Consider the following 26,903-nt stretch of genomic DNA (forward strand, 5'->3'; position numbering starts at 1 on the left):
ATGAAGATATCCCATCTTCTATTCAAAGTGTATTTGTTTTCTATACAGATTCTTTGGGCCCAAAGCCGAAATACAGGTGGAAGGAGGATCTCTGAAAACAGCTATTCTTTGGATGACTTGGAAATAGGTCCAGGTAAGCAGAGTTCCTTATGTGTGATATCTTTTAGAGAGCATTTATTAGAAGAAGTAATGACTTTTGGACTCAAGGCCAATGCTTCTAGAAGAAGAATAACACACAAATTAAAAGGAATTCTGTCAGGTACATTCGCAAATCTCATTGCTCTCTAAAGCTTTTCCTGTGCAAGTGTTTTTTTTTTTTTTTTTTTTTTGGTTGTTGTTGTTGTTTTGTTTAGTGGTACTGGGGATTGAACCCAGGGGTGCTTTACACTGAGTCACATCCCCAGCCCTTTTTATTTTTATTTTGAGACAGGATCTCACTAAATTGCGTAAGACTTACCTAAATTGCTTCAGGACTCACTAAATTGCTGAGGTTGGCCTTGAACTCATGGTCCTCCTGCCTCAGCCTCTCAAGTCACTGGGATTACAGGAGTGTGCTACTGCACCTGGCAGCTTTTTTGGGTTGTTGGTTTTTTGTTTGTTTGTTTTGTGGTGATACTAGGGATTGAACTCAGGGACACTTGACCACTGAGCCACATCCCCAGCCCTTTTCTGTATTTTATTTAGAGACAGGGTCTCACTGAGTTGCTTAGCCGCTGGCTTTGAAATCTTGCCATTCTCCTGTCTCAGCCTCCTGAGCTGCTGGGTTTATAGGTGTGTGCCACCACGTCCACACTTGTCTTATGTTTTTAATCTATCCTTTTCAAAATGTGAGAACCAAAGGAAGCCTTTGAGGAATTACAAGTAAAATACTACTGACACTTTGGCTCCACAGTTGTCTGGGACTTGAGGGCTTCAATAGATAGGCTGTATCACTTATAATCAAGATTGGTGATCCTGGGGCTGGAGATGTAGCTTAGTGGTAGAACATATGCTTAGCATAAGCAAGGCCCTAAATTTGATCCCTAGTACCTTTCTACCCACCAAAAAAGAGGATTGGTTTTCCTATGTTACTGTTGAAATTATTATGGTGCAGTTATCATGTTGGGGGAAGGGTATAAGCATTTCACACACACAAAAATTAATAAGCACAAGAAAATCATCAAACTTCTGGTAATCAAAGATATACAAATTAAAAGAGCATTGAGAGCTGGAGGTTGTGGCTCAGTGGTAGATTGCTCAATTGGCATGCCTGAGGCACTGGGTTCGATCCTCAGCACCACATAAAAATAAATAAAGTAAATGCATTGTGTCCATCTACAACTAAATAAGAAAAAAACATTTTAAAAAAAGAGAGCATTGAGATCTTCTATTTTTCCATATGTCAAATTAGCTAGAATTTTAAAATATACCATGCTTAATTAGGGTAAAGCTTTCTCCTCTTAGTGTTAAGAAAGTGAATGAATATTATAAATAACAGATATGTTTCTGATTTTCTTCTTTGTCCTTTTTAAATTTTTTTTAAGTTGTACATTTATACTTTATTTACTTTTATGTGGTCCTGAGGAGTGAACCCAGTCGCTCACACGGGCCAGGCAAGCGCTCTACCACTGAGCTACAACCTCAGCCCTTGTCCTTTTTAATAGAAGAAATTGACCTTTAGATTTCAGTAGCCCAAATGTAAAATTAGTAAACCACTGGAATCACATGTTATCACCTAACAAAGCCTGTTGTTTGCGTGCTTCCAGGTCAGTTGTCATCCTCTGCATTCAACTCAGAGAAAAATGAAAGTAAGCGAAACCTGGAACTCCCACGCCTCTCAGAAACCTCCATAAAGGATCGAATGGCCAAGTACCAGGCGGCTGTGTCCAAACAAAGTAGTTCAACCAACTATACAGTATGTGTTCTGAATCTCTCCTTCACTCGCTCCCCCAGCCTGTCACTGTCACTGAACACTGGAACTAGGAAGTGTCTCCCAACCCTTAGGCCCTGATCCTTTCTCTGCCGCTAGTCAGTCTCTCTTCACATAAATCCTGCCCTCACTTCATTTGTAGTCTTTACTGTGTTCTAACGCTGACTTCATTCTTCTAGCTCTTTCACATTCATATTTTTTTGTATGATGTTACCAGTCAGTAATGTCACAGAGTTTTTCTCATTCTCCTAATGAATGTTTTCATTGTCATTGCCAAGAGGTATAGTTTTATTCGTTTTAACAATAATATTTAGAGTTGTTTTTTTCTTAGTTGTTGATAAACCTTTATTTTATTTATTTATACGTGAGAATTGAACCCAGTGCCTCACATGCCAGGCAAGTGCACTACTGCTGAGCCACAACCCCAGCCCTAGAGTTGGTTTGTTTTTGATAGGAGGTTTCATTGTATTCCTCAGGCTGGACTTGCACTCTGGACTCAAGTGACCCTCCTGCCCCAGGCCTTCTGAGTAGCTGAGACAATAAGCATATACTACTATGCCTGGCTAACAGAAAAGATTTAACTTAATTTTATTTATTTATTTATTTGCATTGCCTGGAATCAAACCCAGGGCCTGGCACATGTTAGGCAAGTGGTCAGACATTAAGCTACATCTCTAACCTTTATTTATTTATTTTTTAATATTTACTTTTTAGCTCTAGTTGGACACAATACTTTTATTTATTTATTTTTATGTGGTGCTGAGGATCAAACCCAGGCCCTCACACATATGAGGAGAGTGCTCTACCACTGAGCCACAACCCCAGCCCCCTTATTTTGGTTTTTGAGGAAAGAAGAGACAATATTAAAGAGAAATAGCAGTGGCCGGGCACGGTGGCACATGCCTATAATCCCAGCAGCTTGGGAGGCTGAGGCAGGAGGATCGTGAGTTCAAAACCAGCCTCAACAAAAGCAAGGCACTAAGCAACTCAGTGAGACTCTGTCTCTAAATAAAATACAAAATAGGGCTGGGGATGTGGCTTAGTGGTTGAGTGCTCCTGAGCTCCATTCCCAGTACTAAAAAAAAAAAAAGAGAGAGAAAGAGAAATATCAGTATTCAACATGAATGTAGATGTTTTATAATTTTTTATTTATGTAAGTCACACAACAAAATCATCATTTTATTATTATTATTATATTATTATTATTAACTAGGGATTGATCCCAGTTCTGCTTAATTACTGAGCAACATCCCCAATCCTTTTTTTCATTTTTTATTTCTTTGAGACAGTGTCTCACTAAGTTGCTTAGGGCCTTTCTAAGTTGCTAAGGCTAGCTTTGAACCCTCCTGCCTCAGCTTCCAAGTCTCTGGGATTATAGGCATGGGCCACCTCACCCAGCTAAAATCACCATTTTAAAGTATATACTTTAGCTGGGGGTGGATGGCGCATGCCTGTAATCCCAGCAGTTTGGGAGGCTGAGGCAGGAGAATCACAGGTTCAAAGCCAGCCTCAGCAACTTAGAGAGGCTATAAGCAACACGGTAAGACCCTATCTCAAGATAAAAAATAAGAAAGGGCTGGGGATGTGGCTCAGTAGTTGAGTGCCCTTGGGTCAAATCCCTGGTACAAAACAAAACAAAACAACATAAAAGAATAAAGTATACATTTAAGTAATTTTTTTATTTATAAGGTTGTAAAATTATCACTACTGTCTAATTTCAGAATATTTTTGTCATTCCCTAAAGAAACCTTGTACTTTGTAGTTAATCCAAACCCCATCCCCAGTGCCCTAGCAACCACTAATCTACTTTTTGTCTTTATGAAACAGCCTATTCTAAACATTCCATAAAAATGAATCATACAGGGCTGGGATTGTGGCTCAGTGGTAGAGTGCTTGCCTAGCAAGTATGAGGCCTTGGGTTCAATTCTCAGCACTGCATTTAAATAAATTAAATAAAGGTCTATTGACAACTAAAAGAAATATTTAAAAAGAAAAAAATTAAAAGAATTATAAAATATATGGTTCACTTAATCTTTTTTTTTTTTAGTTGTAGATGGACACTATACCTTTATTTTGTTTATTTATTTATTTTTATGTGGTGCTGAGGATCAAACCCAGTGCCTCACACAAATGAGGCAAGCACTGTACCACTGAGCCACAAGTCCAGCCCCAGTCCACTTAGTCTTTAATCCTTATGATGTAATGATTTCCTACAGAAGTAGAGTATTGTGTTTTAAAAAGGGGAGAAAAGACAGGAAAGATGACATCCTTAAAAAGCACAAAAATCTGATATTCCAGAGAAAATGAATGATCTTTTATTTTACATTTTCCTATGCTTTACTGGCAAATTGACACCACATAAGGGCTTAATTGAAATTGTTATTTTATTTTATTTTTTGTAAAGTAGTACTAGGGATTGATCCTTGGAGAACTTTACTCCTGAACCTTTTTATTTTTTATTTTGAGACAGGGTCTCTCTACGTTGCTGAAGTTGACCTTAACTTGCAATTCTCCTGCCTTAGCCTGCTCCTGAGTAGCTGGGATTATAGTCACCCACCACCATGCCTGACTAAAGTTACTTTTTATATCCCATATGTTCATGTGTACCTACACCTACATATAGGTATAAACACATCCGTATTATTCTTTTTTCTTCTTTAATTTTTTAAGCATAAATGTTTTTCTTTCAGATTTTGCGCCTTCTAAAATTTGAAATTACAAACCATTCATCTATTGATGTCCAAATTTCTTAACAAACTCTGAGTAAATCAGTCATACTCACTTTCCCTTCATAGTTTACATAATATCTATTCCAGGAGTTCAGTTTTCTTTTCCCCCTAATAATTAACTGTGTATTTCCAGTAGTATTGGTGGACTAATTCTCTGAGCAATGAATAATTTCATCTCAACTTCTTGCAGAAATTTTAATAAGAAGTAATGTGGAATTCCAGGCTCATTATTCATAGACAATGTGAATAATAAAGCAAATTTAGATGTCACTTAGAAGATAGATCAGGAGGTAGAGCAAATAGGTGATCTAGGAAGCTTACTTTGCTCCTTTAGAGGAGGTTGCTTCTTCTCTGTGTCCTCTTGCTGCAAACATTCCATCTAACCGATTCCATAAGTGAGAAAATCTATTCAGTGACTTTTTTTTCCCCTCTTAATAGAGTTTTTACATTACAGTTTTCCTTCTCTGGAGATTTTAAGAGTTAGGAAGTCTTTAGATTTTTTTTTATATGTATATATAATGAGATTGAACCAGAGGTGCTTTACCACTGAGCTACAAAACCAGCCCTTTTTTATTTTGAGATAGGGTCTTGATAAATTGTGGAGGCTGGCCTCAAATTTATAATCCTCCTACCTCAGCCTCCCATGTAACTGGGATTACAGGTGTGAGCCACCATGGCTGGCTCTAGGAGTTCTTGTGAGAAGTACATTTTATCTTGTCCCAAAAGAATTTCTCAGGCCCCTCACAGAATATGGTTGTTACAAGGCCCATCTTCTCTGGCAGTAGCTGTGGAGGTATGGTTTTGAGATGGGGTCAGAAGTAAATAGGGTTGTCATGTTTTGTCTGCACCTCAAGAGCAGTGTGTCTTAATCTGGAATTCCAGACCTGAGTAAATCAGTCATAAAGTGATTTCCCTTCATTACTCTGGGTCCAAAAATTGCTGTTTCTTCCCATGCTTAAAGAATCACAGAGGTACTAGATTACTAAATTACTAGCAGACTAACAGTAGGAGATGTCTACATTCATCTGTCTCTGTGTTGATTTTAGATACAGCAGGTAATATTCTCAGAATATTAAAATGAACTTACCTGCTGGATGTAGTAGGAAGGAAAAAACATGATTGTGTTTATTTCTTATGATTGTGTTAATGCATGCTTTTTTATTTTGAGGCTTTGATATGAGAAATAGAATAAGGTATGTCTTATATGAATTTTTTTGATAAATATGTTTTTGAAAGTGCCACAGAAAAAAGGTTGTTTTATGTTATCATTAAATATAATTTCAGTTTTTATATGTATACATCATCCCTGTCTTTCTTTCCAGGCCGAGCATTTATATATATGGTCAGTATATTTTCTTAATTATTGGCACTTGGCATCTCCTTTCCCCTGCTCCAGAATGGTCCTTTCTGATAAAACTCACAAGCTTTGCATTTCCACAAGCTCTGCTGCTAGACGAGTGAATCACAAGAACATTGTGTGCTGGGGTGGTTTGTGTGTGTCCATGTCCGTGTGTCTGTATTCTAATGAGTGTCCAGTTTGAGACTAGCGTACAAATATTTAACTCTGAGGTATGTGTCCACACAGCTGCTTTTGTCATTTCACTAGTCAATGGGTTTTGCTTGTGAGAATTACGGGGTTGATTTGACCTGAAGCCTCTAAGAAGAATTTTTTAACATTCCAAGTTTATTTGAAAGATGTGCAATGAAGAGAATGGAATGGCAAGAATTTTTCTTTAAAAATTCACAAGTTATTTTTATTTTATAGAATGAGTTGAAAACCAGTGGTGGTGAAATCAAAACTCATAAATTGGAACAAAAGGAGAATGTGCCCCCAGGTCCTGAGGTCTGCGTCTCCCATCAGGAGGGAGAAAAGGTAGGTTGAACAGTCTGATGTCCAGTTGCCAGGGGAGCATGTGTTCTGAATTAGATGCTTAAAATTAGAAACAACTCTAGCTGTAGGCTGTAGAGTGTCTGGGAATTTGGTAGCAGCTGCCAGGACAGATTGTCATTTTTGCAGGCCACACAATTTCAGCAACTTATAGCTGACCAAATAATGAGCCTTCACTGGAAAATTCTTTTGCTCAGCAAATGCTCAGAGGGCATAGAACTAAAGTGATTTTTAAAACTCTGTTGGATTTTAAATGCTTGCATATTCTTAATTTAACTTCATACTTAACACATTTTGGGTAAGATTTCTTTTTTCTTTTAAAAATTTATTGGTTTATAATTTTTTTGTTGGTGTTTTGGGGGTATTTTTTGAAATATGCTATGTTGCCCATGTTGATCTCTAGCTCCTTCCTCCAAGCAAGTCTCTCTCAGCCTCCTAAATAACTGGAACTGCAGCTGCATACCACCCCACTAACTTGTTTAACACACTTTATTCAAGAAAATACTATATTTTCTCCCAGGATATTTTTGGTTTTTGGTTTTTGATTTTTGCAGTGCTTGGTATCAAGATCTTGCACACAGTAGGCAAGAACCCTACCACTGAGCTACATCCCAGCCCTAACTCAAAAGTATTTTGAAAGCTAGTCACTATTCTAAGTATAGGAAAATACTGAGTTTAAAAACTAAAGACAAACTATGTGGCCTTTATATGCAGGGAAACTAACAGAATGAGTGGGGGAGGTAACAGGTTGGCTACTATAAAACAAATTTGATTGGTGCTATGAGAGAGTGTATAGGGCCTTGCAAGCTCAGATGAAGGATACTTAACCTGAGTTCCTCAAGAAGGTTATATGTGAGCCAAATCTTGAAGAATATGCTGACATAGGCCAAGTGCATAAGGGAAAAGTAGAGTAAGAAAGGGAAGGGAAGGCCGACAACAGATTTGAAAAACAGAGATCATAGCTTGCTTAGGAGTTGCAGTTTAGTTGTCTTGACTTGAGCAATGTACATATAGGCAGGGGTAAGAGACAGATGGAGGACCAGGGAATGGTCTGAAAAAGCTTTATATGTCACCATTAAAGGTTTGGATTTGGCCAGGCACAGTAGTGCATGCCTGTAATCCCAGCAGTTTAGGAGGCTGAGTCAGGAGGACCATGAGTTCAAAGCCAGCCTTAGCAACTTAGCAAGGCCCTAAGCAACTCAGTGAGACCCTGTCTCAATAAAATACAAAAAAGGGTTGGGGATATGGTTCAGTAGTTAAGTGCCCCAGGTTCAATCCCTAGTACCAAAAAAAAAAAAAAGTCTTGATTTGGATGCAAACTGGGTGTGGTGGAACATGCCTGAATTCTCAGTTACTTAGGAGGCTGAGGCAGGAAGATGGCAAATTTGAGGCCAGTCTGGGCAATTTAACAAGACTATCTCAAAATAAAGCAAAAAAGGGGGGGGGCTGGGGAAGTGACTCAGTGGTAGGACACTTGCCTAGCATACATGAGGCCCTGGGTTCAATTCCAAGAATCTCATACACACACACACACACACACACACACACACACACACACACACACGACATGAAGTTTGAATATAATCAGGTAGCAACAGAAAGCCACTAAAAGACTTTAAGCAAACCATATTTGTATTTTATGTCCTAATTATCAGATGAATGGCTTAGTTGCAGTAGGTAACAATATTTATGCCAGATGAGTTTATCATATTTTTTTCCAAATCATTATCCAGTCTGGCACCATGTGCATGCCTATAATCCCAGGGGCTCAGGAGGCTGAGACAGGAAGAGCTCGAGTTCAAAGCCAGCCTCTATCGAGGCTAAGCAACTCAGCGAGACCCTGACTCTAAATAAAATATTTTTAAAAGGCCTAGGGATGTGGCTCAGTGATTAAGCACCTCTGGGTTCAATCCCTGGTACCAAGAAAAAAAATATATGGTTTATTGACAGAACACTCATAAGAACTTGTAAGGTACACTACACACTTAGATCAAAGTAGGCACCCAGAAAAATGATCTCAGATTAATGACTACAAAATTCAATTCACAGCATAGAACAGAAAAGAAAATATAAATTTTAAATTATTTTCTTATTAAAAAATACACAAGTGTGTGTTGAAGGAATAAGACAAAATACTTGATATTCACGTGTTACATGGTTATAAATTATAAAGTTGTCAAATAAATTGTGTACATCCTTACAACAGTGTGCTAAGGCATTAGTGTAGGTCACATGTCTGTGTCTTGTATCAAATGAGTTCTCTCCTTAAACTGCCTGGTTTCCCATATTTTAAATAGGTGGTTATTTCTTAAGAACCTCAAGTAAGTATACTTGGAATTTTCCTTATACTCTATAAAAAAGAACATTTAAGAGAAAAATATTCCAGCATTGAGGTTCCTTCATTTTTACCCCAGGAGCATAGTTTGGAAAATAATGCTTGGGTTGTCCTTGTATGTGATCTTGTGCTTCCTTCTTGATTGTCTTCATGCTGATTTGAAACTGGAACTCTGGGTTGAACTGGAGGATCAGAACATTTTAATTATAGCCTGAGAGGGCATTAGTGCAGCTGAATCACAAATCGGGGAGTAGGCGGGAAAGAAAGAGGATAAATTCAGCAGATATTCTTCAAGTATTTACTGCAGGTTTATAAGCTATTGGCTGCTGTTAAGTCAGCAAAAAATTTCAGAGCCACAGCTATCCTTTTGGCTGCATGCCTAGTTTTTGTTAAATAGTACCTAAAGCCTATTTGAACTTTGTCTTGCTCCAAAAGAACATTAATGCTAGGGTGAACTTTCTTGAAATGGAATATTTTGTCAAGATATTTTTCTTCCCTTTCTCCTCTTGCAAATGAATTTGTGCTTTCCTATAATGAAATGTTTGAACAAAATCTCATGTGCTTCTGCCTGGAAGTTCCTGCAGTGAAGTCATCTGGTTGGCCATGTGCAATGATGTCATTCTTGGCACTAGGAATACCCCACAGGTTCAAGGTGACCAAATTAGAGGTGAAAGAAAAACATCCTAGAATGGATGAACCTACCAAGCAAGAGTTGAAGAGTGTTTTATAGCTATTGCACAGCTTTCAAAAAATTATTTCATATCATTAAATGAAATAATGTATGTAAAGTGATCAGTCCAATACCTGGTACAGAGTAAACACTCAGTAAATGTCAGCTGTCATGCTGGTTTGTTTTATGCCTTGTCAAAATTCTTGTAATGAAATGAGAGTAGAAAAAACAACCCTGCTGGGGCTGGAGTTGTGGCTCAGCTGTAGAGCGCTTGCCTACCATGTGCGAGGCCCTGGGTTGATCCTCAGCACCACATAAAAATAAATAAATAAAATAAAGGTATTGTGTCCAACTATAACTAAAAAATAAATATTAAAAAACAATACCAGTGGGCTGGGGTTGTGGCTCAGTGATAGAGTGCTCACCAAGCACACGTGAGGCACTGGGTTCAAAACTCGCCACCACATAAAAATGAAATAAAGCTATTGTGTCCACCTACAACTAAAAAAATTAAAATTTTTTTAAAAAACCCTGCTGATGTTCAAGTATAGGTCCACCAACAACTTAATCTCCATTGTAAATTTATTCAGTACTTTAGAAATCCTGATATAAACACTTAGTATTACCAATAAAATCCAACGTCTGAATGAATCAATATTACTTGAAGAGTGTACATTGGCTCACCTGTTGACCCTTCATGATTTGGGATGTGGAAGGGATCCTGGAAAGGCCTAGGGGCCAGTAAAAATCAGGGAGAGATTAGTAGAGAGTACTTTATTTAAATTTGATCTGAGGAAAAGATATACACCTGATACATAAGAATCTGCCATTTTGTTAAACACTGCCATTTTGAGACTTGGGCTTTTTAAATGCCTTTTTAAGAAACTAACTTTGAAAATAATAGTAGGGGTAAATTTGTTTTTTAGTTATCAAAAGGTCTTCAGTTATGGGCAAGTTTCTTTCAGTGGAATGCATTTGGTTGAGAATTGGCAATTAGGAAAAATAAAAGAACAAGAATGGTTCCTAGCAGGGCATGGTGGTCCACACCTGTAATTCCAGTGACTCAGGAGGCTGAGGCAGGATTTCAAGTTCCAAGCCTCACTAAGTTACTGAACTTAATGAGACCCTGTCTCAAAATAAATAAATTAAAAAGGATGAAGATGTAGCTCAGTGGTTAAGCCCCTCAGATTTCAATAACTAAGTACAAAAAAAAAAAGTTCTCGTATTTAAATACTTTATCTTGCCTAGATTGTATTAGGTTATATAGAGAAGAGCTTTGCTTTCCTTGACATAGGAGTTTTTGTTTTGCTTGTTTTTTGAGAGTGGAATGATGTGGTTTAGAAGCTCTTTTATAAAGGGAGATGAGGCACACTTTTGGCAGTTGAGTGCAGTATGTTTCTCGAGTTACTCTGTAATTGAGAGGCATGTTAATATCCTCATAAAAGACATTTTGCTGCCTCTTGTTTAAATGCTCAGCTGTTCTGGTGCCCGTTATTTCCCCAGGCAGCCAGTGACTGACTGGAGTCAGCAGGTTTTTATGGCATTAACAGCAGTTTGCTCTTTTATTTTTAATGTGATTCTTAATCCCTCTCCCCACTTTTTTTGTAGGCTTCTACAACTGAGAATAGCCTGACAGTCCATTCCACCCCTGCCGAAGATGACTCTCGTAAACATTTGCCTTTAGCTCTTGAAGGTAAGTTCTTACTTCTCCACACATATTTGGTTCAGAGGTGCCCCCATTACTGTTAATGTTGAGAAAGTAATGTACTAAATCCAACAATTTAGCCAATGAAATCATCCTCTTGGTTTTAAGGAATGGTGCTGGGCTGGAGATGTAGCTCAGTAGCAGAACACTTTCTTAGCATGCATGAAGCCCTGGGTTCAGTCCCCAGCTTGGGGAATGGTGCTTGGATACACTTAACACATTTCATGGCTTAGGGAGCAGTTGAATTCAATTAAATATGGTTATCTTGAAACAAATACCTTTGATACTTTGCTCACCAAACTTATCCTATCTTTTGTACTAAACCCTTTCAGGCTTGTGTAAACTAATTTTTAAGTTTTATTTTAATAGAGGTGTGTCCAAGAAGGATTTTATTTACTTATAGGGATAAAAACTGGTAGTTGAGGGGCTGGGGATGTGGCTCAAGCGGTAGCACGCTCGCCTGGCATGTGTACGGCCTGGGTTCGATCCTCAGCACCACATACAAAGATGTTGTGTCCACCGAGAACTAAAAAATAAATATTAAAAAATTCTCATTCTCTCTCTCTCTCTCTCTCTCTCTCTCTCTCTCTCTCTCTCTCCCCCCACTCTCTCTTTAAAAAAAAAAAAAACTGGTAGTTGAGTAACCTCTTTAGTCTATAGGGTTTTTTGTTTGTTTGTTTGTTAGTTTATTTTACATTTATGTGGTGCTGAGGATCAAACCCAGTGCCTCATGCATGGTAGGTGAGCCCTCTACCACTGAGCCACAATCCCAGCCCCATAGGCTGTAGGGGTTTTAATGCTGGTGCTAAAGGTTGTCATCATAAAATCTTGTTTTGGACTTTTTTTTAAGCTTAGCTTATCCCAAAGACAAAAATGTTTGGACTTTTAACTTTACTATGCCCACTTTTGATTCTGATTTTTAACATGTCATTTAAAAATACATGTGGATCTTAAGACAGAGTCTTGCAAGGTTGCTTAGGGCCTCACTGAATTGCCAAGGCTGTCCTTGAACTTAAATCCTCTTACCTTAGTCTCTCAAGTTGCTTGGATTCCAGGTATGTGCTATTGCACCTGGCAAAAAAAAGGACTTCAGTGAAAAAATAAAGTAGAAGTATGAGTTAAACAGATCTTTAATAAACCCTACCTTAATATTTCAGAAAAAAACTTAACTGATTGAATCCAGGAACATTCCTTTTGCAATTATTTTGCTTGGACTAGAAATATTTCTGACTAGGTTGGCAAAACTTTTTTTGAAAAATAAGCTGTAATCTTTTAGTACTTTGTTGACTCAACACTAGATTTTTAAGGAATTTTAAAATTTATTATTATTCATTAGTAACGGTATCAATGGCTTTTCTATGCCTCTTCTGAGTTCATGGGATGTACTGGCAGGAAATCTGCTTATGCAGTTGACACTTCAGTGATTATGAAAAAACTTTATGGAGCCCTCTTCTCAATTTTTATTCATAGATATATGCTATAAGACCAACCAAGGAGAAAATGTGAGATTATGTGCACAACACACATGAGCACACATGTGGTATGATATTTTTGCCCTTGTGTTCCCTCAGTTTCCCAGCTCTAGTTGGAGCACTCAAGAAGTTATTGGGGGGCTGGGGATGTGGCTCAAGCGGTAGCGCGCTCGCCTGGCATGCGTGCGGCCCGGGTTCGATCCTCAGCACCACATACCAACAAAGATGTTGTGTCCGCCGAGAACTAAAAAATAAATATTAAAAATTCTCTCTCTCTCTCTCTCTCCTCTCTCACTCTCTCTTTAAAAAAAAATTCTCCTTTCTATGATTGCTGTCTCTTAAAAAAAAAAAAAAAGAAGTTATTGGGAATACCAACAACCAAAAAGTCAGAAAAGTCTATAAATGTCCTTAAGAAACATGAATACTGCTGGGCAGCAATTTTTTTTTATACAGGGTTGTTTTGTTTTGTTTTTAGAGAGAGAGAGGAGAGAGAGAGAGAGAGAATTTTTTTTTAATATTTATTTTTTAGTTTTCAGCAGACACAACATCTTGGTTTGTATGTGGTGCTGAGGATCGAACCCGGGCTGCACGCATGCCAGGCAAGCGGGCTACTGCTTGAGCCACATCCCCAGCCCGAGAGAATTTTTTAATTTTTTTTTTTTTTTTTTTTGTTTTCGGTGGACACAACATCTTAGTTTGTATGTGGTGCTGAGGATCGAACCCAGGCTGCACACATGCCAGGCGAGCGCGCTACCACTTGAGCCACATCCCCAGCCCCTATACAGGGTTGTTTTGATTCCCACTTTTTGTGGAACAGGGTGAGAAAGTTTGCTGATGACTCGATTTGTAAGAGGACCTGAGGACCTAAGGAGCATAAGTTTTAGTTTATTCTTCATCAGAAGAACAATGTTTTTCTTGGTGTTGAAACTACCATTCTTTGATAGAAAATGCTCAAACTTTGCTTTTTTGGAAAAGCTCTTTCTAAGATTTCCCATGAAATACTATAAAATGTCCTTCTTTTGTAACTCAAGCAGGTAATGCCCAGGTTAAGAGTGAGGCCCAGCAGCCGGTGTCCACCAAATCACTGAGTCCTGATGCCAGAGCCTCCAACCTTTCTGAAAATTCTCCTCCGAAAGCAGTGAAGGTATGATGGCAGTTTATCTCTAAGCCTTGAGATGCTGGTAGAGCAAATTGCACTTTGTATCATCTTCATTATAATCTGCTTTTACTTTCCTGGGGATTATAATGCCAAATAAGGGTGTACTGTCCCTACAAATCTTTCTTCTGCCCAGATGTTGGGCCAGGAGGGAGAAGGCTCAATAATATGTCTCAGTTTGAAATCTGAATAATATGTGAGATTTTTAAGAAAACCTTAAGTTAAATAAGATAATATGACTTAAAAAATCTAAGTACATAAATATTTGGAGTTGGTAAAACTCACAAAATGGGAAATCTGTTGAACTAAAATTAGCATGTTGTATGGATATGTACAAAGCCACCTTAAAGATAGTGCTCAGTGGTCTGATGAGTCTGGCTATAACCTGATTGGTTGTTAGCACTTTTAAAGAAAGAATATGTCTGCTGGAGTGGAAGTTGAACAACTCACATAGTATAAAAATTGGCATTTAAGCTATACTTATGCTAGATGATAATGGTAAATGTTAAGGAATACACAACATTTTTGTATGCTAAGAAAAATTGATTAGGCTATTCAACTTCTGATCTCTTTGATCCCTCAGTTTTTAAAAACAGTCTTTCCATTTCTGGGAGCAAACATTTATTCCCATAAAAATAAACCAAAAAAGGTAAAAAATAGATTTTCCAATTTTAATCTTATTAAATGTGACCTGTTTTAATTGAATGTTTTGCTAATGCAATGCTACTTCACCTATTTGTATTAATAACCAATCATACCCACACTTCTTTAGTGTCTTTCTCCTTGGGTGTGCTCTTACATAGCTAGCTTTTGTTTCAAAGATTTTAGCTTAAAAAAAAACTCAAAAGGCAGAATTAGTTTAAAGTGGTTTGAGCTGCCCCAACTTCACGCACATATGTTCTATGCCTATATCTCTTCACTGTGTGTGATTGGTCCTTGGATGAAAACTGTAGTGCACCAAAACAATGAGAAGAGGATGAAAGTGAGGTTTTGGGGGTGGGGGGAAGAAGGATACAGATGATCCAGAAGTTAAAGGGTGGATCACAAGTGTGTGTGTGGGGGGGTGCAGGGCAAGGTAAAGAAGATAACCATGAAAAATTTAAAGGTAGCAGAAATTTACAGGGAAAATAAGATTTGTTGAAAAGTAACAGAGTTGAAGAAAGTAGTGGGGGGGTGGGGGAGTGGAGAAAGGAAAAGAAAAAAGAAGCAAGAGAAAGCAAGTACAAGAAAGTCCTCAGAGTCTGTGCGTGTGCCTACATGTGCAAGGCCCTGGGTTCATTCCTGGGCAGAAAGAAAGAAAAAGGGTGGAGGAGAAAGAGAAAAAAGAGAGAAAGAACTGGGTAATGGTGACTGAATCTGCACATGTGTTCCACCTAACTCTGTTCTGGCCTTGAAGATCTGTCCATGAAGTCATCAGCACTTTGTTTTTCAAGTATTTGGAATCCAACAAAGTAGTAAATGCCAGAGGGTTACTTAACTCTTATCCAGCATCAATCCTGCCCAGATGTGAGTCCTTGGGTTGTGGTTCTTGATCAAGTATGGCAAAAAGGGCTGGAGGTTTAGGTCATGGCTGGAGTGCTTATGTAGCCTACATTAAGCCCTGGGTTCCATCCCCAGTACTACAACTAACAACAAAAGAATGGCTAGCAAATCTAACTTGGTTATAGATCATGTGACTGAGGGGTCTGGGGAAATTCCCTGGCTAATCTAAGAACTAAAATCTATTCTTGGGAATATTCGAATTCTCACATAGGTCTTTTGGGCACCAGTGAGAAGAAACAAAGGTGAAGCTTTCTGCACTAATTTCAGACTTATGCCTCCTCCTTTGTCCCTAGTTACTCCATATCCACAATAGAATGTAAATATCCCTGCATTCACAGACACTCACTTAAGGTTTTGAACGTTGTATGAAGACATGAGTCAACTGGCCTGCAGTCCAAAGCTCAAAAGATTATGGTGTCCAGAGCCTGGAGTGGGACCCAATTATATCTCCACTTTTATTTAAGGGAAATTTATTTTCTCTTCCCCATAGTTCCCTTTACAGTCTGCAGGCAAGCAAGGCATTTTAGTAAATATGTACAGGAAAACGTGCTGGCATAACTGGTCTTATGACTACAGACTCTGCAACAGAAAACTTGTTTCTCCACTTTGGGAAATTACATGCAGCTAAGAATACACATGTTCACTCAAAATAGATTTTTGGGTCCCACACATCATGGAACAAAATGGTTCCTTAATGCCTGTCTGTAGTTGAAAATAGGCCATCTAAGGTAGAGATTCATTTCATTTAAAATTGTAGCTTGAAGTTTAAACAAAAAAGATACAATAAGGACTTCATACATTTTGAACACTGGCCACATAGCTTAGTAGATGAGACTTGGTACTAATGAAGTTGCAGGTTCATTCTCAAAAAGGATGTGTTCCAGAGCTGGGGATGTGACTCAGTGGTAGAGCATTTGTCTGGCATATGTGAGGCTCTGAGTTCCATTCCCAGCACTGCAAAATAAATAAAAATATATATATTTTAAAGATGTGTTTCTGGGCTGGGGCTGTAGCTCATTGGTAAAGCATTTGCCTCACATGTGTGAGGCACTGGGTTCCATCCTCAGCACCACATAAAAAAAGGATGTGTTTCTGATAATAGAGCTCAGCGGAGTCTGTGAGGAGATCAAGCCCATTCTACTTCAAGAGACTCAGATTTTAACTTTCAGCTATGCCTCAACAGATTAAAAGAGGGAAAAAAGAAACTCAGATCTCTATAAGCTTTATGTCCTGCCATTTGAGAGAAGTCATTACCTAAATGTTCTAAGAGGGGACCATAGGGAAAGAAAAAGCAAGGGAATGTGGCTAGCCCTAAAGGATACCTTCTTGCTCCCACTGTGTCCTAGACAGCCCAGTCACCAGCTTCCTCAGCTAGTCCTGCCGGTAAGTGTGAAAAGAAAACAGCAGGCTGCATCAAAGGACATACAGCGTCCATACATTGCAGAGTCCTTATAAGTGACCTGCCATCTGTTCCCCTGTGGACATGATAAGAGGTTTTAGACTTCTTTTTTTCCCCCATTGTTGAGGATCCAACCCAGAGTCTTTTTTTTTTTTTGAGAATTTTTAATATTTATTCTTTAGTTCTCGGCGGACACAACATCTTTGTTGGTATGTGGTGCTGAGGATCGAACCCGGGCCGCACGCATGCCAAGCGAGCGCGCTACCGCTTGAGCCACATCCCCAGCCCCCAACCCAGAGTCTTGAACATGCTAGGTATGCACTCCAGCACTGAACTACATCCCCAGCCCCTGTGTCATGCTGCTTTACAAAGCTATTAGAATTATAAGTCTATAAGGGCACTTACAATCCTTTCTCACTGTATATATACTGCTGCTTTCCCAGAGCACTCACCTTTCCCTCTGCATGTAGAACAGTCTAATTGAGATATGAATATTCTCCCCAAAGACTGCACAGACAGAAGGATGAAAGCTGCACAAAACTGGCCCAGCCATTTACTGTGTGGTGAAGAATTTCAGTTTTATTATCTAGATATTGTGCACAAATTGCAAGGAAAGAATGAAAGGCATTTTGTGGTGTTCTGTCTATGAAATGAAGGTCTGACATCAATACACAATTTTCTTCTGATTTCATTATATGCAAAGGCTAGTTAGCTTCAGTGCCTATTGCCAACTACTGCTTCTTGCCCCTATCACGCACATATACACCCCAAATGGATCTTTGATCCCTCACTAGACCAAAAAATATATGTAAAAGAAGAGAGTGAAAGCCAGGCAAGGTGGTACACACTTGTAATCCCAGCAGTATGGGAGGCTGAGGCAGGAGAATCAGGAAGTCAAAGCCAGCCTCAGCAATTTAGTGAGACTCTAAGCAAGTTAGCGAGACCCTGTCTCTAAATAAAATGTAAAAAGGGCTGTGGCTCAGTGGTTGAGTACTCCTGGGTTCAATCCTCAGTATACACACACACACGAAAAAAAAAAAAAAGAAGAAGAAGGAGAAGAGAATGAAAGAGTGTAGATGAAGCTATGCAAATATTTTGGAAAAACAGCTGTAAGTAGCTGTTCTTCAAAAGTATCTGTAATATCAGATGGGAAAGACAGTGTTTATGTACATCAATCATTTATATATTACCTCATTCATTCCAGAATATCCTGAAGACATTATCTACACATTTTAATTTGAAACCAAGTGAAGCTTGTTCAAAGTGCTGTAGTGAGATTATTTTCATTCGGGTTAGCATCTGCTCTCTCCTCCAAAAAGTTTCCTTTAGTGAGGGAAATTTAACATTCCAGGACGATTTAGAAAATGCTCTGTTGGTTTGTGAGTAGGAGTTCCGGGCTTTAATTCTAATTCTGTGCCCAGTTATGTTTGTAACTGTGATAAGGCACCTGACATCCTGGCACTTCAGCTCCCACATGAGAAAGATGGTCTGGGTAGAAAAACCTTTCATTTTTGAAAAAAATATATTGTAAAGATAAAAAATATCTACCATTCTCATATTGGCAGTATTTTCAATGTGGTGATGCCAAGTGTGAGCATGCCATGAAGGCATGGGCAGGATGTTTGCCAGGTCTATGATAATGGAGAGAGTTTTGGGCACTGACTATGCTTCCTGCTGTCTGAATAGACATGGGGGCAATTACAGAAAAGTGGCTGAGAGCCCAGGACAGAGAAAACAAAGGGAAGGCCCAGCCGTAGCCACTATGACTTGGCATGTTACCATGTTGGGATTCTCTTATCTTTATGACACTTGGGCAGCTGCTGCATAAACCTTAAATAATATCAAAAGTGATTATGTGAGAAATGAATAGGAGTAATCTGAATAGGGAATCTGGTAGGTCTGGCCAGCTAGAGCTTGTGGTTAGTCAGTCATTTGAGCCAGCAGTTTATTAATTTGATGTTAAGTGGGAGGATGACTTTCTACTTGTGTGGGTGAGGCTTCATTAAAGAGAGAGCCTTTGTGGGTCAGGTGTGGGAGGTAGTAAGACACTAAAGAATTGTTAATGAGATACTCCTTTTGTGCATAAAGGCTCATAAAAGTTCACTCTCTGGGGCTGGGATATGTTCCAACCTCAGGTAGATGTGAGACTGATTTTTGCCTCTATGAGCAGTTACCTGAAAAAGAAAGGAAAAAAAAAAAAAAGTGGTCTTGGAACCTAGTCTCTGAGTTTCAGCTCAGCTTCAGTCAAGCACTCCAGGGTACGCCAAACGCTGGGTATTCATTGAAGGTTCCTATTTGTCTCTTCCAGCTTCTGCTTCCTGCTCCTGGTACCTAATTTCTGCTCCTGCCTTCCACTTTCCTCCTAATGTGAGCTCAACCTTCACTTTCTCTCAGGTCCTCCTCTCTGTTCACTAAGCTACACCCTTCTGCAGAGTTCCTTCCCTCTGTGTGTGTAAGAAAGGGTGTTCTCTATCCCTCTGTTCTCCTCTAGCAAAGTAGTATCAATTTTCTCTTATACCATGTGAAGTGTCTGTCTCCTGCTCTCTCTTTACTGACCAGAGTAAGTACTTATTCTTCTAAACCTATTTTAAGTGTTAAAAATACAGAATCCCTTCTCTACAACTGAAAAACATTTTTAATCTGATAAACACATTTGTCCTATTACTTTTACATTGCATGGATTGTAATTTGGGTAGATTCTCCAATGACTTCAATTACACTATTATTTATTCTGCATTTTAAATTTATTCTGCATTTTAATCTATTTCCTGTTTACCATGCAGAGACCACATACTTCTTTCAGAACTTTTAAAACAATGCAGATGTCTCCATTTAGGTCCAGTCTTGTTAGAATGTCCATAAAAGAAAAAGGGGGGTGCGGGAGAGGGGCTCGGGGGGTGGGGGGAGGGTGGCTCAGTGGTAGAGCACTTGCCTGGCAAGTGTGAGGCCCTGGGTTTAATCCCCAAGTAATGTCTTAATTACCTTCATCAGCATTCAATATAATAACACTAGGTCACATTTAAATACCTTCCTTATGCTTGGTAAACTAGGTTGTAGCCTTTGGTCTTTTGATTGTTTAAATCTTTCTTTTTAGGATTCTGCCCCTAGAATGAAGGGATTTCTTGCTACCTAGTCATTTCCACTCAGTTTTACTCCTTCTTTTTTAAATCCCTTGAGTACTCCTTGGAAGTTTACCACTGATTTTATTAAACTCCCTTTTATAGATCCATCCCTTTACTTCCATTTTATGTTCATTTTCTACTCTCATTTCCTGTCCAAATCTACTTCCTACTTTCTTTTTGTTTTCCCTCCTAGTGAATCATGTAACAAGTGAATTCAGAGTCTGAACTTTTTTTATGGGCCTATTTTCAAGTTTTTTAATCAAAAGTCTATCTTGCCTATATCCTGGTCCTTTTAGGCTTTTGGGGCCCTGGGCCTTGGGATTCATTTGCATTATTTACCATCATATGTTTTCTGGTGAGAGCCCAAACTGCTGTTGGGTACAAAGGCACCTAGGTGCCTTTGAGAGCTTCCTGGCTGCCTAAGCCTGCATATACTGGTTGAAGTGTTTATGTTGGGACAAGTCAAGGATAACTCATACTTACCTAGGGACTTCTTACCCCCACCCTTTGTAGCCATGTAACCTTTTCTTATCATGTAAAGGCTTACGATATTTTTAGCATCCTCGCTTTTATCAGTGCTTGAATACCAACTATTTAATAATTTTTTTAGGATTGAGTTTTATCAAGTTAAACCAATGTACCTACCTTTATTCCACATGCTGCAAATAGTGCATGAATTCCTGGTCATTAACTAATACATTCCCCATTGCATTAGTTTTATTCTCCATTGTATTTTAGAAATATTATAGAACCTGCCAAACATGGTGGCACACACCTGTAATCCCAGCAGCTCAGGAGGCTGAGGCAGGAGGATTGTGAGTTCAAAGCCAGCCTCAGCAACTTAGTGAGGTGCTAAGCAACTCAGTGAGACCCTTTCTCTAACTAAAATATAAAAAAGGGCTGGGTGGGCTGGGGTTGTAGCTAAGTGGTAACAGCGCTTGCCTACCATGTGTAAGGCACTGGGTTCAATTATCACCCCTGTATATAAATAAATAAATTAAAGTCCACAGACAACAACAACAACAAAAAAAGTTGTTGTTGTTGTTTTTTTTAAGGGCTGGGGATGTGGCTCAATGTTTAAGTGCCCCTGAATTCAATCCCCAATACCAAAAAAAAAAAAAAGAAGAAGAAGAAGAAGACAAAAGAACAAAAGAAGTATTATAGAATCTATAACCTGATTGGGAAATACTTCCTTATTGAAGCCTAATAAAATAATAAAATGGTTTGTGTATTTTATATGTCAGGTGTTTTGTTTGTTTGTATTGGGGATTGAACCCAGAGGTGTTTTACCACTAAGTTCCTAGCCCTTTTTAATTTTTTATTTTGAGACAGGGTCTCACTAAGTTGCTTAGGCTCTTACTGAATTGCAGAGGCTGGTCTCGAACTTGCAACCCTCTTGATTCAGTTTCCCAAATTACTGGGATTATAGGTGTATATCACTGCATCCAGCACAAATTAAGATTATAAGCAAAGGGGAATAAAAGGTGCTTTACTGAAATTGAAATGTTTTTACCTAATTCTCAAAGCCAAATGTTCTTCCTCTCCATGAAAGTTATCTCCTTCAGAATTTGTTCATATTATAGTTTGTCCTGCTTTTACTTGGCACTGGAATAAACTTCTTTCTTCTGGGCTGTGATGACATTTTCTTCTAATCCCTGCCCCACCTCCCCCTACTCCCCTGCCCTTAACATTTGGTGATTTGGTGTGCATTTTTTGTGTGCCGTGGCTTTTGTGTGCCCTTCTCTGAAGTCCAGCCCAAGCCCATCTATCTGTCCTCAAAGGCTGCTACACTTAGGACAGATAATTTGGGAAAGGAATTCGGGAGAGATTCTTGGCTTTGAAGAGTCAGCTGATGGAATTAGAATAAGTTTAATATTCCTATGAGCATTGACTGACTATCCAATTACTAGATAAAGAAAATCCCAGGCCCATCTCAGTAGAGTACTAACTCATCACTGCCTATGCTAGTTAAAGTTGTCCTTTTCCTTTTCCTAGAAGTTTCAGGCACCTGCAAGAGAGACCTGCGTGGAATGTCAGAAAACAGTCTACCCAATGGAGCGTCTCTTGGCCAATCAGCAGGTGTTTCACATCAGCTGCTTCCGTTGTTCTTACTGCAACAACAAACTTAGGTAAGCCAGACCAAGACAGTCCTTCTCTATGTATAGTTGGAGCTTCAGAGGCAATCTTTGGCTTTTGGATCATTGGTATTAAAATCTACTGTGATGATGATATTGTATTGAAGGCTCCTGAATAAAGTAAAGATACCTGCTTATCGACAAGTATTTCATATAAAATGATAATGATATTTGGGGCATTTAACCACTAAGCCACATAATCTCAAGTTCTTTTTATTTTTTATTATTTTCATCATTTTATAAGTTGCTTAGGGCCTTGCTAAATTGCTGAGGCTGGCTTTGAACTTGTGATCCTCCTGCCTTAGTCTCCTGAGCCACTGGGATTACAGCCATGCGCCACCATTCCTGGCTATTATACATTGATATGTTCCTTTACATATTAAGACCTAATTTAGTGGATTTTTTTCCCTTGGTGTCATAGAATCATAAAGTTAACAAATCCCAAGATGTTACCTACCTGAGCTCTTACTTCAAAGTGTACTAAGCACTGTGTAAATAAATAGCAATAAAAATAGCCCCTGATGAGCATGTATATTTTTCCATGTTGCTTCATTTTATTTATTTTCTGAGAAAATAATTATTATGTATAATTCTTCTAAGTAACTCAAAAGACATAAATGTGACAGATTGGGGTATTAGTCCATATTAAATCATTTTAATCATCCAGACCTAGAGAAGGAAGTTATAAGATGCTACTTTCTCCAGTGCAAGCATCCCTTCTAAAATACTCTTGAAAGATCTCCTGCCTTCTACATGACATTTATAGGGGGTAGATGCCTAACCGCAGCTAGTTCCAGTGTTAGCTCTAGCTAGACAACTTTCCCTTATATTGAGCCAAAATCTGACAGATTTTCATGCATTAGTTCTTTTTTTGCACACATAATTAATTTTTTCTCAAAACACATTACTTGGGGATGGGCGAAAGTTGTCACTTTTATAACCCTTTAATATATACTAAGATATGGGCTGGGGGATGTAGCTCAGTGGTAGAACATGTACTTAGCAAGCATGAGGCATAAAAATAAATAAAGGTATTGTGTCAATCTACAATTAAAAAAATAACATATACTAAAATATACCCTAAAAAATACTGATCCAGGTATGGCAACATACCTTAGCAAACTCTAAGCAACTTACAGAGACTCTGTCTCAAAATAAAAAATAAAAAGGGCTAAGGATGTAGCTCAGGGTAAAAATACCTTTGGGTTCCATCACCAGTAGTGGGGGGGGGCGGGGGAATGTTACTCTGAGCCAGGTATAGTGGAGCACATCTATAGTCCTTGGGAGGCTGAGGCAGTAGGATCACAAGTTGAAGGCCAGTCTGGACAATTTAGAAAAAGGTTATCTCAAAAAATAAATAAATCCGTAAGTAGGCCAGAGGCCATGGTGCACACCTGTAATTCCAGCAGTTTGGGAGGTTGAAACAGGAGAACCAAGAGTTCAAAGCCAGCCTCAGCAATGGGGAGGTGCTAGGCAACTAAGTGAGACCCTGTCTCTAAATAAAATACAAAATAGGACTAGGGATGTGGCTCAGTGGTCGAGTACCCCTGAGTTCAGGACTGGGGATATAGCTCAGTAGTAGAGCACTTGCCTAGCATGTTTGAGAGCCTGGGTTCACTTCCCAGGGCCATAACAAAATAAAAATAAAATATATTATCCTGCAAGAGATCATATCTAAAGACTTGTCCAGCACTAACACTGGGTAAGACCTTCCTCCTGGCTACTGCTCACTGTTCTCTTATTAACCATATCTTACATTTATTCAGTCATGAGTAGCTATTGAGTGCCAGCTGTTTTCAGAGCATTGTAACCATTCTTGTAGAATTAAGTTTTTAAATTACAACACAAAAAAGATTCAGCTTTTTACAAAGAAATATCATTGTAAATAGTTAATAGATTATAAATATCTAAGCAATATGAGTTATCAGAGCTAGGTATGATTACCTAGGGAATATTTCCTGGAAGAAGTAATTTTTAAAAATTTTCACAGAGGAGAGTGAAACCATTTGAAAATGGGGAACTCATGCCAAGTGGAAGAATGACTTATGAAGGTTTAATCTTGAAAGTAAGCACATTTGTATAAGGATTTTAAAAAGAAGAATTGCTAATATGTTTTAAATGGAGTAGGGAATCCTAAGTCATTGATGAACTTTCAAATAAATTTCTCATTTAGTGTCTTCTGAAAATACTGGAAATGCCTGTTATTAGCCTGCAGGTGTAAATGAGAGTATGAAGATTTTCTAACTTTATGTTCTTTTTCTTTTGATGACAGTCTAGGAACATATGCATCTCTACATGGGAGAATCTATTGTAAACCTCACTTCAACCAACTCTTTAAATCTAAAGGTAACTATGATGAAGGCTTTGGGCACAGACCACACAAGGATCTATGGGCAAGCAAAAATGAAAATGAAGAGACTTTGGAGAGATCATCCCAGCTTCCAAATGCAGGGGAGACCCCTCAGAGCCCAGGAGTAGAAGATGCCCCCATTGCAAAGGTGGGTGTGCTGGCTGCAAGTATGGAAGCCAAGGCCTCCTCTCAGCGAGAAAAGGAAGACAAGCCAGCTGAAACCAAGAAGTTGAGAATCGCCTGGCCACCCCCATCTGAACTTGGCAGTTCAGGAAGTGCGTTGGAGGAAGGGATCAAAGTGTCTAAGCCCAAATGGCCTCCAGAGGATGAAATCAGCAAGCCCGAAACTCCTGAGGATGTAGATCTGGATCTGAAGAAGCTGAGGAGATCTTCTTCATTGAAGGAAAGAAGCCGCCCATTCACTGTTGCAGCTTCATTTCGAACATCTTCTGTCAAGAGCCCAAAAGCTTTGTCCCCACCTATCAGGAAAGGTTGGAGCATGTCTGAGCAGAGCGAGGAGTTTGCAGGAGAGATAGTACCAGAAAGGAAACAAGTGGAAAATGCCTGGGTCTCAGAGAAGAATGGGAATGTGGGAAAAATGGCCTGGCAAAACAAGGAATCTAAAGGAGAAGAGGCAGAGAGAAGAAAGGAAATTAATAGTTTTGAGATGGGGAGTGAGAATCTCATAGAAAATGGTGCAAACATAGATGAAGATGACAACAACCTCCTCAAACACCAGTCTCCACCAGAATCCAAGTCTCCAAATAGGTCCAGCTTTGTAGATGACACCTCCACTAAAGAATTTGCTACTCAGAATCAGAAATCCCAGGATGTGGAATTCTGGGAGGGAGAAGTAGTGCAAGAGCTGTCTGTGGAAGAACAGATAAAGAGAAATCGGTACTACGATGAGGATGAAGATGAGGTTGAGGATGAAGAATGACAAATTGCAATGGTGTTGGGCCTTAAATTCATGTTAGTGTTAGTGAGCCACTGCCCTTTATCAAAGTGATGCACAGAAACAGGTATTGGATTATGAACTGACATTTATGCTAAAGGAACTTTGGAAATGAATTTCTGCTACCAAAAAAAAAATTCCCATACTGCTGTTTAAGTGAACCAGTTATAAACACTAGAAATAACATTATTAAATCTTTCATTTTAATAGTGACAAAATGCATAAATGCTTATAAGCAGGGAAATATTCCAAGTGATCTAGTCCAAATTCCATTGTATTACCAAATGGCAATATTAAAGTAAATGAATGATTAGTATACATTTTTACACTACAAATCCTATTGTGGAATTAGAGAATATACAGAAGGAATTTAGGGACTGACATGTTATGATTAAATGCACTTTAGCATAAAGGGCGTAGTTGTATATTTTTAACAATTATCAATTTTTTAGTATCTACTGTTAAGAGATCAAACATTTAGTCTTTTTTTAAAATTAGGTTAATTTTCTTACTCTCATATATATGTGGGGAATTTTTTGCTTTACATCCTGCTCTAAATCTGGAATTGAATTATTGAGATACAATACAGCCATCTTTTCAGAGCACCTTTTGAGACTAATAAAGAACCAACCTACATGCTTTGGTGCCTGGAGAGATCCACTGTCTCCAAATAAGCTATGTATTTGCCAATGAGCTTGATTACACCCCAAGTGATTGCTTTTTTTTTTTTTTCCTGGTGTCTGTGTTTCTCACAATTCACTGAAAACTGCATCTTTTTTGTGAGAACTGTTGATCTCTGTTCACCATGCAAAAGGAAGAAGAATATCAGAAAGAACCGCCTTAAACGACATGAGCTCAGACCTCCAAATCCTGTATTTCACTTCTGATATCCCCTTTCTGAGACAATAATTTTTTAATACTTATCAGCTCTGAAGTGCATTGATTTTTATTGCAGACAATATTCCCAGGTTGAATTAAACCAACCCTAGGCCTTTTTCTTGGGATGGTTTTCTTTAGTATTAAGGCTTTAGAACATTATAAACTTTACAAGATTTGTTGTACATAATTGATATTCCAAATTGTATGTATGAGAGTTAAAGCTGTTTTAAAGATATAGCCTTTTCTTTTTACTGCATTTATAGAGATTTAGCTCTAATATTTTTTAGAGATGTAAAATAATCTGCTTTCTTACCATCTTTCATAGTCTGAAACATTTTTATTCAATAAAGATTTTAATTTACATTTGAACTTTTCATGTTTCTTTTCCATTATTTATTTAGATTGTTACAGTTTTTCAGACTAGTAATTTGGAAAGAACCCATTTTAGTTGAAGAGACCTATGAATATATCACCACTAGGTGGTAATGTTGGGCCAAGTTTGGACTTTGATCCTCTGAAGGAAGACAAATTTTTCTAGAAAACTGCAAGCAACTTGGCAAGAGATATTAATGTGTGCCTTCCAAATGAGATGTTTGCTTTACAAATGCAAAAATCCAGTGGTGGTTTTTATGGTTTATTGTATTCAACATTTATTAA

General features: G+C 38.5%; 1 protein-coding gene across 4 annotated transcripts in view; it reads left to right on the top strand.

Moving 5' to 3' along the window:
* The window catches only part of Lima1 (LIM domain and actin binding 1), a 94,962-nt gene extending 68,389 nt beyond the window's left edge, over positions 1–26,573 (top strand). For 2 of the 4 annotated variants that reach the window (XM_077798505.1, XM_026407001.2), the window contains 7 exons: positions 49–133; positions 1,746–1,894; positions 6,404–6,511; positions 11,140–11,224; positions 13,740–13,852; positions 21,923–22,056; positions 24,335–26,573. In XM_077798505.1, the coding sequence (XP_077654631.1) occupies positions 49–133; positions 1,746–1,894; positions 6,404–6,511; positions 11,140–11,224; positions 13,740–13,852; positions 21,923–22,056; positions 24,335–25,352 (1,692 nt within the window). In that variant the 3' untranslated portion in view covers positions 25,353–26,573. Of the gene's footprint in view, positions 1–48; positions 134–1,745; positions 1,895–5,960; positions 5,981–6,403; positions 6,512–11,139; positions 11,225–13,739; positions 13,853–21,922; positions 22,057–24,334 lie in introns of those variants that run through there. The other 2 variants (XM_026407003.2, XM_026407005.2) reach the window with 2 other exon arrangements.
* The last annotated feature ends 330 nt before the right edge of the window (positions 26,574–26,903 follow it).

Source organism: Urocitellus parryii, chromosome 5 (genome assembly GCF_045843805.1).
Source record: "Urocitellus parryii isolate mUroPar1 chromosome 5, mUroPar1.hap1, whole genome shotgun sequence".
In the NCBI taxonomy this organism is placed as follows: domain Eukaryota; kingdom Metazoa; phylum Chordata; class Mammalia; order Rodentia; family Sciuridae; genus Urocitellus; species Urocitellus parryii.